Below are 12,833 nucleotides of genomic sequence, written 5' to 3' on the forward strand. Positions count from 1 at the left end.
ACCAACGTTCTCTCCGTTCTCTCCCTCTACCTTCCTCTCCCAGGGCATGCTACCAACCCAGACGTTCTCTCTGTTCTCTCCCTCTCCCTTCCTCAAGTCGACGGAAGCCCCACTTGACGCAACGCTGACGAAAGCCCTGACGCTGACGAGCCCCACCTGCACTTGACTTCAAAGCTGACGAAAGGTAAAAAAAGTTTGAAACCCATTTTTTGTCCCATTTTTTGAAACTCGACAAGCTCCATTTTTGGTCCTCTCAGCTATTGTACGATTTCCTTCATTGCGATTTATGTTGGTCTGTTTGGTCCTCTCATCTATTGTGCGATTTCACGTACTAAATGATATATGAGAAATAATAGAATATTACAACACTTCATTCTCGGTAGGAACTTTTTGCAAACACTTGGTGCCCATGGTCATTTGATAATTAATATTTGAGTTTGCTCCATGATTACAATAATGTTGCATGGTCCTTTGACAATCTCGATGTACATTATGCCTCATTTTGGATCTGTGTTATGATCTTCCTCTAGGTGGCATCAATTCTAATTTAGTTCAAAAAATTAGGGACTTTGTGGAGCTAGTTGAAGATATAGATCTTGGTGATGAGAAAGGGGTTTGGTGTGAGTATTTACTTATCTTGGCTTGGCAAGAAGATCTCATGGGGACTGTAATCGTATTTGAATTTGATAGATTAGATTTTGGATGTGATTTGTTGAGGTTGATGGAGTCATTTTTTTGCACCTCAATGCTTTGGTTGCTTACAGATTGAAGAAAATGAAAATGCGTTTGAACTATTCTCGAGCACTTAATTTCGTTTTTAGGATTATTGCAATTTCCTCTCATGGTTTGGCAAGTAAAAAAGCTCTGGTACTCTTCTTTGCTATCTCTTTTGCTTGTTATTTTTGTTGTGTTGTCGAGTATAGTATGCTTAACAACTCCCTTCAAAATAATATGTTATTTAATATTTATCTATCTATCGATACCTTTGTTTTGGGCTTTACCTAGACACTACAGAGTATAGTATGCCATTTGGCTGGTTATAAATTAATGGATTGAATATATAATAAGTAGCTTATAAAGTAATGGATTGAATTATTTTTGTAGCAATATGGAAATTAGTGGAGGAGACACTATATTTAGCTTACGGTCTATGAGGGCTGGAGACGAAAAAATCTCGAGACAAAGACTGTTAAGTTATTGCTGCATTCCCTCCAAAATACGGACGTCAGGTAACCCAAGAAGTTTTGGTTGGTGGTTTTTCAATTGTCCAAATTATAAGGATAAAAAACAGTGTGGCTTTTTTGAATGGGTTGATCTTAAAATGAAACTACCAGATTGTTGTAAACGAACCTTGGAATTAGCACATCGAATAAATGAAATGATAGTATCTGAACGTGCAAGAATTGAACACATGAAATTCTAATCGATGAAGAAGAAGTACAAATGTGCCTTATTTATTGCGTTATTTCTTAGTTTGAAATTTAATGAGCCTTCATGCTTTGCAAATCATTTAATGTTGCATTAAGATGTACTTGGCTTATTGGAACAAGTTGTATTTATATTGTTTTTTAATGAATATTATTAGCTGAATGGACTGCATTTTTTGTGATTCAAACATTAAGTATTATTATTATATGGAGTCCATTGGAATGTTGCAGCTAACTTGCAAATTATGAAGATAATTAAATACCAACAAATCATATGGGAATTGCCAACCACAAACATGGGGTCGAGGGCATTCTGCCTTAGCCAAAACCAAAATCCATTTTGAAGGCGTGTTATTTACAACATTGATCTATACAGAATCACAAATACCCCAAAAACCCAAGCCTACATCCAATTTAATGACATCTAGAAGAATTGCTGGAGCCACTGACAGTTTAGTTTATCCTTCTGTAAGCCATCCTTCAATTCCTTAACTTGTTGGAGGGCCTCCTTGAAATCCATTTTGTCTAGTGGGAGATCAAAGAACTCTTTCAAAAATCAGTGAGCTCGTGCAGCACCTCTAGAGATCTCATCAGGATCACTCTCCCTCTTTCGTTTTGATCCCACTTGTGGATCATAAAAACATAATTAAATGTAAAAGGAGGCAAATAAATTCCAGCCAACCACAAAAGTATCATGGCTACAAAAGTGAATGGAACAAAAAAAATTTCAAGATGCCCAATAATTAATTATAAGCTGCTGCTGAAAAGTAAAAATTCCAAGATGCCCAAAAAATATCATGGCTACATACAGCTAACATATAGCTACAAAAAATATTGAATGACAACAAAATATTGTCTACAATGCTCTATCTGAAAAGTGAAAATTCCACGACACTCCATACTCTTCATCTTGTGACATTGTTGAGAATTATATATTCCTACAAACCAAGATAAATTTTCAATTATGAGATGGTAATAAGTGACCAAATCAAACATTTAAATATAAAATAAATAAGATAAGGTTAATATTCATACATATCAAATATTGTTGACATAGTTGCTGGGTTTGGAGGTAATGTAGTTGAACTTGGTTCACCCATACCACTATAAAATATATATATATATATATATTTCATCAAGTAAAAAGCTTCACACAAGGAACATGTGATGAACATTTTGTTCTAACATGCTCTTCTTATTTACAAATGTTGCATCGTCGCTTCTTTGTTGGCACATTTTCCTTTGGATTCTTTTGTCGTAATGTTTTGGGCATTCCTTTAGAAACAATGATTGGAGGATCTTGCAATGAAAAGTTTGAGACTATTTGGCTCTGGACCATGTCCCTTCGTGTTATTTATTGCATCCTCATCATCATCACTCATCAGGAGAAGCTCTTGATGAATAGTCTCTACTCCCCGTGAAACATACTCATATTTCTTAATAGATAGTAACCTCATCTCAGCAACTATATAAAACTGTTTCATCAAACGATGTTTCTTATCAAATGCAGTTGGGATTGTCTCTAATGGCCCCTCATCGACATATATCCCATGTATCATGCAACTCTTTGCATTGATCGTCCCTCTAACACATATGATTGCAGGTACAAGATTCAATATATTTTTTCTTGTCAAAACTTGTAGAATGTGCCGGTATAGAAAGCCAATAAATTCAAACTTAAGACATGTGCAAAATACAATATTTTTATCGTTTTCAAGTGTTACTTCATATGCCAGTTTTTCTCTCTCAAGAATGACCACAAAATAAATTTTCATTCCATCTTCCTCACGTGTTTTGTGTGCCCTGAATCGTTGGCTACTAAATAACTCTTGAAAGATAAAAAAAGATTTTCTTGTATAAAGCTTGGCCACTTCCTCTTCAATACTGTAAAAAGTTTTTATAATTGGTCTCGATGTTTTTGTCTTAACATCATTCTCTTTCTCACTTAGATAATGGGCATTCAAAGCATTAAAAACTTTATCATATTGATGGACAAAGTCATTTACCATCGTACTTGAACGAGCATAGTCTTTACAAAACTTGTTCATACTCTCACTTCATTGAGTTGTGGACATTCAAGCACAAAATGCATATCTCAAGTAAGCGGGTACCCACTTTTCTCTCTTGACATAAATAGTTTGCAACCAATTATTTTCTTCCAACTTGTACTTCAGTAACATTTCAGTCCACTCCAACTCAAACTCCTCAATAGTTACCGTGTGATAAATACAGTAGTTAAAATCATATTTAAATTGTAGATATTTGTTATAAACATGAGTTAGATGTTTATGGACTTTTTGTAGGATATGCCATAAGCTCAATTTGTGAGTTGTATTGGGCAATACCTTCACGATGGTCTTAGTCATTGACTTGTCATCATCAATTATTATTGTAGAGGGAGCACGACCAAGTATCGCTTCTATCCATGTTGTCAATAATCATGTGTAAGACTCAGCTGTCTCATTTATCAATAACACAAATCCAAACATCACAGATTGATGATGATGGTTAATTCCAGTGAATGGAACAAAGGGCATCTTATAGCGATTTGTTATGTACGTAGCGTCAAACGTAACAACATCTCCAAAATATTGATATGGAGCTCTTGATCTACCATCCACCCGAAAGTAATTTTTCATCAACTCATCTGCATCAACTTGGATCGAATATACAAAGTCTTGGTTATTACGTTCGCTTTCCAAAAATTACTCATATAACTTTTGTGCATCTCCCTCTTTGAGAACTTGCTTCCTTCGATTGCCCAAATAATTATGAATTTCTTTAGGAATGCAACCAATATTATATTAACTACCGTGCTTCTTACTCAACACGGACATTATTTTTCGTGTTGGTATTCCCGACTCATTTAACGTGTCTATTAAATTTTTTTGCCCACGGAGAAAACTTGTACTTATAGGTGTCAACAACTCATGATTATGTTGAAGTACAAAATTGGACACAATCCATTTGTCTCCATTCTTCTTTATTGTCATCATTGTCTTACAACCACACTTTGTTTCCGGAGTCTCAGGTCTTACTCTCTTTTTAAGTTTAAGATTATACCGACGGAATCATTCTCTCGAACACATATACTCAACACCAATTAATAATTTGTATACGCCTAGCAACCGAGTATGATTTGTTCGAATGCTAAAATCAATCAGTTCGTCTGGGGAAAGCTTTATAGCAACTAAGTGCATCCTTTACATCGTCAAACTCTAGCACCACATACGACTCCACATATAAAGATGACGTCTTATAGCCTTCTTTGGACATGTTCATATCAAGTTCAACCTCACCATCCTTTTCAATCATTTCAACTTCATCAGAGCTAGAATTAGAATTGTCTAAAATTTCAACATGATTTCTTAATGTACTCATTATTCATGCAACCTGATATCATTTACATGATAACGAAAGCTCATTAGACAATTAAAGAAAATAACTTTCACCAACTATAACATATATGAAACAATTCAATAGTCACATGCTTATTTATTGCTTAGAAGGAAAAGAATGGGCTGCTCTCTATATGAGTAATAATACCATCTACGTGAGCTAAGTTAGCACAATGGAGGGTAATTCCGTACTTTCACGTTGCGGATTTCTAACCTACTGCACGCGTGGCACGAATTAATAAGCAACGAGCCAGCTCACAATGGAGGGTAATTCCGTACTTTCACGTGGCGGATTTCTAACCTACTGCACGCGTGGCACGAATTAACAAGCAACGAGCCGGCCCCACCGGACTCCAAGGCTTTCATCAAATCCAGCTAATAAACCGGCCGGCCTGTATCTCTTCTATATATGCGGCTACCGCACCAGTTCGATAACGCACCGGTCTCTATCAGTGTCTGGTATCTCCCCATCGGTTGTCTCCATCACTGTCGATCGTTAACGGCTATGGCTCCTATTTCCGTCGGCGATGCGTTACCGGATGGTACGGTCTCCTACTTTGACGACGAGGACAAACTCCAATCGGTCTCCGTACACTCCCTCGCCGCTGGTAAGAAGGTCATCCTATTCGGTGTCCCCGGTGCCTTCACCACCACTTGCAGGTGATCATTCTCACTTTTGTTTTTCAAACACTTGTTTTAGGTTAACATGTCAACTGGCTATCAAGAATTAAGGAAAAAAAACTACGATGAACTGGAATCAATAACACTAGATTTATTTTGTCGGCCCAATATGGTATGATGATGAACTCACATGAAATTGCTGCTGAATTGGTAAAGTTATGAACTGTTTCATAAAAAATAAGATAGTGGATAAAAATGAGTGGTGATAAATATTGCTTTAATCAATATTTAAAGTTGATTGCTTGTATCTGTGGGCATTACACAGCTTGAAGCATGTGCCGGGGTTCGTTGAGAAAGCAGAAGAGCTGAAATCAAAGGGCGTTGAAGATATTCTCTTGATTAGTGGTATTATTCATAATCTCTAATCTAATTCTAAATATGTTCCCAAATCCGATGTTTATATTCTATTTCTCTTGTGGACAGTTGACTCGAAACGTAAATAGGTTTTGTAAATTTCGGTAGGTGTTTTGACTTGAATTTCTAAACGAATGCTGGAGGGAAGGTTGACAGTGGAAACCGTAATTCCATACGTTGTTTGTTGCTATTTTCCATGGGGACACACCCATTTTTGTGGCTTCCCACTTCATGTCGAAGACTAAGGAGATGCTTCCATTTGTGTTTCCAAAAGTTTGTATTGATTGAGATCATTATTTAAGCGGACTAGGACGCTTATTCTTCCAGGATTTGTTAATCTTAATTGATCTACCCGATATAAAGTCCCTTCAAATTCTTATCATGTCTTGAAGAAATAAATCTTACATAATTTTAGTTGAGCCTCTCCAGCTCTTGGTTTAAGTTTTTTTCGTTAACACCAAGTAACAAGTATAGTACAAGTTTAGCATTTCCTTGCGATATAAAAAATGATAAAGGTCCTATTACACAACTCTTGCACAGCTACCTAATTTTTAATTTTTTTAAATTTTCTTGACTTTGATGTGTTTGGATTAAAAATATATTATTTTATTATGGAAATATGAAATAGTTGTGAATTGATTGTATTTATATCACTTCTCGGATATTCATAAGTGTGTGACTGTTGATTCCCCTTGAGGGCCTAACCATCTCTTGTCTTGTTTTCTGTGATTTTTATGAGACAATAAACTCCTAGGGTTTGCTCAAGTAGTAAGAGTCTTGTTCTTAGCGGTATGTTCTCTCCAAGTCTTTAAGGTTTCGAATCCTTGGGTGCAAACAATTTCTAAGAGCCATTGGAGTGGGGAAATTTCCTCTTGAATTACCAAGGCGCACTTGTGGGTAACTCCTTGCTAAGGAGGACTTGTGAACCCCTGGGATTAGTCGGGAGTTTATTCCCAAACACCCGGCTGCCAATCGAAAGAAAGTTTTTGTCAAAAAATAACTGTCATATCAATACTGTTAAGAATTGAGAGGATTGTTTTTTATAAGTAATCAAAGATATTATATTCATAGAAATAGGCAAAGCCCAAGACACAGGAAGTATATATGAAGAAATGCCTAGTTAGAAGTTACAAAAGAAAGAAGATCATGGATACTAAGTCCGTTACAAACTATGGCCCCCGCCCATGAGAACAATAATTTAAAAAAGACAACTTTTAGCTCTTCTAGTGTTCTCTCCTGGTCTTCGAAACTTCTTGCGTTTCTCTCCCTCCAAATACACCAACACAAACATATTGGTACCAACCTCCAAATTGCCACTATCTGAGAATTTCCGTATAGCCATCTCCAGCTTGCGAGAAAATCCACCAATCTACATGGCATAACCCAAGACAATCCAACTTTTGAGAAAAAATCATCCCATATGCCCTTGGCCACCTCACAGTGTAAAAGCATATGATCAACTGACTCCCATGCTTCTTACACATACAACACCAATTGAGAGAATGATATTTCTATTACACTTGATTTACATTGATAAAATGGTGATATAAATAGATACAAAGAATTAGTGGATGCTTGATTTGTGGAAGGATTTATGGAAGTGATATGTTATTGTGGAAGACAAACTTGCTTGATTTGTGGAAGGATTTGTGGAAGTGATGTGAAAGACAAACTTGGATAGAGTGCTTGTGTTGCTGCAGGGAGGCTAACTCACGCTTGAGATGGCAAATTTTGGCATTGCTGCTATTAAAAAGACGTGATTGAAGATCAAGCCACACTTCTTGGGGATCGGTATGGAATTCAAGGGAGTTGGCTATGGTGGGGCTGATGGAATTAAGGAGCCAAGTAAGAACCATATCTTTTGTTTGGTTCCGTTGGGTATAATCGGTAGAGGTGGGTTCGGGTGGAGTAAGTGTGCCATCTACAAAAACGAGTTTATTTTTGGCATTAAGTGCACGGGTCATGGCTTTTTGCCATATGGAGAAATTGTCCTTGGTGAGAAGACCAAAAACAAGGATAAGGCTAGGAGAGTCGGAGGGATGGAGGAGGTATGGGGAGGAAGGAGGGTTTGAGAAAGAGGCCATGGGAACTTGAGGAAGAGGATCAGTTTGCTCTGATGCCATTTTCTCCGCAAGTTGGGCATTACAGATCTTCATGTGCCAACTTGAGGGGGAGTATTGACATTTTCCTTCCACAAATCCTTCCACAAATCAAGCAAGCTTGTCTTCCAAGCAAGTTTGTCTTCAACAAATCAAGCATCCACTAATTCTTTGTATCTATTTATATCACAATTATATCAATGTAAATAAAGTATAATGAAAATATCATTCTCTCAATTTTTAACATCAGTGGCACCATTATCCACCACCCAGTCACGACGACTGTCAAAGAGAGAGGAAGAGGAGACATTACCCATGAAGTTGGCAGTTGGAGTGGTCGGTTTGAGCAAATCAAGAGGCTTTTGATACAGGTTCGGCGTCAGACCAGGGATTGGGGAGGAGGTGGAGGCTTTGTGAGCCATCGACGGCAAACCAATGGAGGGTTTGCCGAGAAGAGATGGTCGTTGTTTGTTGCTTCATGTCCTGCTGGGTATCTGATAACGCGCCAACAATGGTCATGGGAGTGACCATTTTTGCCGTATTCAATGCAGTGCAGGGGGCCTTTCGTGGGTCCACCAGAGTGAGCTGCAAAGATGTGAGCTTCTGACGGTGGTGGTCTAACATGGAGGAGGTGCTGTTGCTCTTCCTGAAAAAAAATGGAAAATACTTTGATGATAGGGGGAAGGGACTCCTTAGCTAGAATTTGTGTTCTGAGTTGGGAGAAATAGTCATTAAGGCCAAATAAAAATTGGTAAACTCTCTCATCTTCAGCTTCTTGTTGCAATTTTTTGAGATCGTTGGTTTTTTGTAAGTGGCTGAGGTCATCCCAAAGTTGCTTGATTTGGTTGTAATATTCATGGACATAGTGATTGGTTGCTGCAAGGAGGATAACTCATGCTTGAGATGCTAAATTCTAGCATTGTTACCATGACAAAAACTTGATTGAAGATCAAGTCACTCTTCTCGAGGATCGGTATGGAATTCAAGGGAGTTGGCTATGGTGGGGCTAAAGGAATTAAGGAGCCAAGTAAGAACCATATCTTTTGTTTGGTTCCATTGGCTATAATCGATAGAGGTGGGTTCGGGTGGAGTAAGAGTGTCATCAACAAAAACGAGTTTGTTTTTGGTGTTAAGTGCATGGGTCATGGGTTTTTGCCATTTGGAGAAATTGTCCCCAGTGAGAAGACCAGAAACAAGGATGAGCCTAGGAGAGTCGGAGGGATGAAGGAGGTATGGGGAGGAAGGAGGGTTTGAGAAAGAGGCCATGGGAACTTGAGTTAGAGGACCGGTTTGCTCTGATGCCATGTTAAGAATTGAGATAACGATATTTCTATTACACTTGATTTACATTGATAAAATGGTGATATAAATAGATACAAAGAATTAGTGGATGCTTGATTTGTGGAAGGATTTATGGAAGTGATATGTTATTGTGGAAGACAAACTTGCTTGATTTGTGGAAGGGATATGTCAATAAATACTTCCCTTGTAACTGGAACATCTCCAAATATTAGACTGATTTGAGACTATATTACTACTGTTATGCAAGCAATTTCATATATGTATATCTTGATTGATTTTGTGATAATTTCCTGTGATTTTCTTCTTCCTTTTAGGACATAGGACATACATTCATACGTGCTCTAGTTTTTGAATGAAATTCGAAATTCATTTTGCACATTAATTCCCATGATAGTGTTTGGAAAGTGTAGAAGTTGCTAAAATGTAAGACTTCTGAAATGATTTTAAATCTCGGTGACTGAAGCAAAACAAGTTTTGTATGCATCTTATTCCCTTTTTCCGAGGGATTAAGCAAAATCTCTGATGGTTTCAAGGTGTGAGGGAATATTGGATAATTTTGTCGACTCTCAAAATATGTAGAGGCTGGACAAACTCAATTTTCTTTCAAAATTGGATATTTGACTTTCTGTTATGTTTCACATTTGCAGTCAATGACCCCTTTGTGATGAAGGCGTGGGCCAAAACTTACCCTGAGAACAAGCATGTCAAGTTCCTTGCTGATGGCTCGGCAAAATACACTCATGCTCTTGGGCTTGAGCTTGACCTTGCAGAGAAAGGACTTGGCACTCGTTCTAGGAGGTTTGCTCTCTTGGTCGACAATCTCAAAGTGAAGGTTGCAAACATTGAATCTGGGGGTGAATTCACAGTCTCCAGTGCCGATGATATCCTCAAGGCACTTTGAACATCCTTTTTCAGGATATGCTCCCTTTAGCCCCGAACGCTCTTTCTGCTCGCTTAGGTTGGGTCTAAAGTAGAATGTGATGGGAGCAAAAATAAAGATGTTTGTTGCTACTTTTTGTTGTTGATTTTGGATCATTATGCTTAATGTCATTACTCGTGTCTGTAGATTATGCCTACGTGATGGATGTGGAATTAAACATGTGGTTTGGTTGTGAATCTTGGAATCATGAAGATGCTAGAATGATGTTAGTAACAGCGATGGCTAAGCCTAATGCAATATCACTGCAAGAATCCTAAAACAAAGCTCCCGTGCACCCTGCCAGACCAAAACCTCCTTTTAATGAAATGTATTGGCATTGAATGTCCTCATTGCGCCACCAGCAAGAAAATAGACATGCACTAGTCCTTAGATTGTTTTTACAACGCATCTCATCTAATTATTATAATTTTATCAAATTTTTATACAAAATAAAATAAATAATTTTACTTTTTCAAATTTTTAAATAAAAATAATATTAAAAAAATATATTTTAATAATATTTTATTCAACTTTTAACTTTAATTTCAATTCATCTCATATGCAAAAGCAAACAGGGTCTAAAGTTCTTGTTTGGAAACTTTAAAGTGGAAGAGAAATAGACATAAAATAGGATTTACAGTATTATGATTGTAAATTTTTCAATCAATATTAAATATTAAGCAAATACTATACGGTTTATTTTATGTATCTATATCTATCCTATTTTAGATTCTAAAATTTGGACAAAAACATTAGGGAATTCGAATCCTGAACTTTCAGACTTTTTCGGTTGAGGAAAAAAGATTTAGTTATGTAATTTTATATTAATAATATATGATAGTTAATACAATTAATTTTCAAATTTGCCCTAATTTAGAGGTTTTCTTAATGAGCTAAAAGTCTAAGACAAGTGCGTTTTGCATGAATTGGAAATGAATGTACAAGCTACAATGTGGCATGTTGCCATGACAAGTTGGAATAACACAAGGAAATATTGAAATTGTAATTCACGTCAATTGAGCATTGCCTTAATCGATTGTCGCTGGGAATTAGCAAAAAATAGAGGAGAGAGAGAAGATTTATCCAATAAATTGGTTTGCTAAGGCAGCACAAGAGAGTCAAACAACCCTCATGGGTCAGACGACTCCGTTTGGTTATTAGACTCAATTAAGATCAACTCAGTTCATTCTAATTTTAAACTGAATTTAATATCTAAACACTCAACTCTCAAATTATTAAATTAATCTCAACTCAAAACTTATTTACATGTGAGACCCATAATTTTTCTCAATTCAACACTTATTTACACGCGGGACCCACGACATTTTTCATTTTTCAATAAATACATCTAAATTCATATTAACATCTAAATACATTTAAATTCATTTTAAGTGGATCCCACAAAACTCACTCTACTATCTTAACTCACTACTATTTATAAAGAATTCAACTCAACTTAACATGCAAACGCAACCGAATGGCTAGTAATAAATAAAGTAGAGAAAGTCAAGGAAATAAGAAAGTAGAAAATAAAATAGGGTAATTAAGCTAAAGCATGAAAATTAATTTAGGCACCTACTTGAACTCAACTTAGGCTTCTTAAGTAAAGAAGATCTAGCTATGCAAATATCATATCAGTAATAAATGAGAGTTAATACACTTAATTGTCAAATTTGCCCTAATTAGAGTTTTTTCTTTATGAGCTAAAAGTCCAAAGGCAAGTTATTTCGGCATGAATTAAGATAATGTTGTCACGACGAGTTGGGACTACACAGAGATCCTGAAAATATAAGTCGGCCTAAAAAAAAAAATTATAAATCATGTCAATTATGCATTGCAACAATAGATTGTTGTTGGGAATTAGCCAAAATTAGAGAGAATTTGAGAAGATGTGTCGTCAAAATTGGTTTGAAGGCTGAGGTTGCACGGGAGAGTTGTGTAAATGAAGTTGCTAGCTGCAACAGTAGATATGGAAGGGCAATTCTTAGGCTGTGTTTGGCAAGCAGTTCACAAATTACTTTTTTTTTTTATTACTATTAATTATTTTTTTACTACTATTTACAAATTATCTAGATCAACTCAACATCCAAATATAATCTTAAAGAGAATGAATCAAGATTACTTGATGGCCAGTAATAGTTGAAAGGATCCTCATTTATAAATAATTTAGAGAAAGCTAAGAAAATAAAATAGTGTAAGCTAACTATCTTCAAAATAGCACTACTTAGCTTAGGCAAATACTTAATAGTACTCAATTTAGGCATCTAAAGCAATGAAGATTTAGTTGCGCTAATATTCCATTAGTAATATACTAAGAATAAATACAACTAAGAGTTCTGCTATATACAGTGATTTTTACGTATTCTTTGCACACTCTACTGATGTAACTAGTCAATGTAATTATTTTATATTAAAAAAATGTTGTAGTTAATTACATTAATAGAGTGCATAATGAATACGTAAAATTGACTGCACATAAAGTTTTTGTGTCGAATTTATCCTAATTATTAAGAGTTTTTCTTAATGAACTGAAAGTCCAAGACGTGCAAATACTTCTATCATTAATGGAAAATGAATGTTTAGGAAACAATGTTGCCACCATGAGTTGGGGTCATACAAAGAGATATTAAAATTGTAATTCATGTCAATTGTG

The 12,833-nt window shown here is 36.1% G+C and overlaps 1 protein-coding gene across 1 annotated transcript; it reads left to right on the forward strand.

Moving 5' to 3' along the window:
* The first annotated feature begins 5,186 nt into the window (after window positions 1-5,186).
* On the forward strand, window positions 5,187-10,414 carry LOC109019973 (peroxiredoxin-2-like). The gene is made up of 3 exons (XM_035694489.1): window positions 5,187-5,485; window positions 5,772-5,851; window positions 9,909-10,414. The coding sequence occupies exons 1-3, from the start codon at window positions 5,235-5,237 to the stop codon at window positions 10,160-10,162; spliced, it is 585 nt and encodes a 194-aa protein (XP_035550382.1). The 5' UTR covers window positions 5,187-5,234; the 3' UTR covers window positions 10,163-10,414.
* The last annotated feature ends 2,419 nt before the right edge of the window (window positions 10,415-12,833 follow it).

This window comes from Juglans regia, chromosome 10 (assembly GCF_001411555.2).
Source record: "Juglans regia cultivar Chandler chromosome 10, Walnut 2.0, whole genome shotgun sequence".
NCBI lineage: Eukaryota > Viridiplantae > Streptophyta > Magnoliopsida > Fagales > Juglandaceae > Juglans > Juglans regia.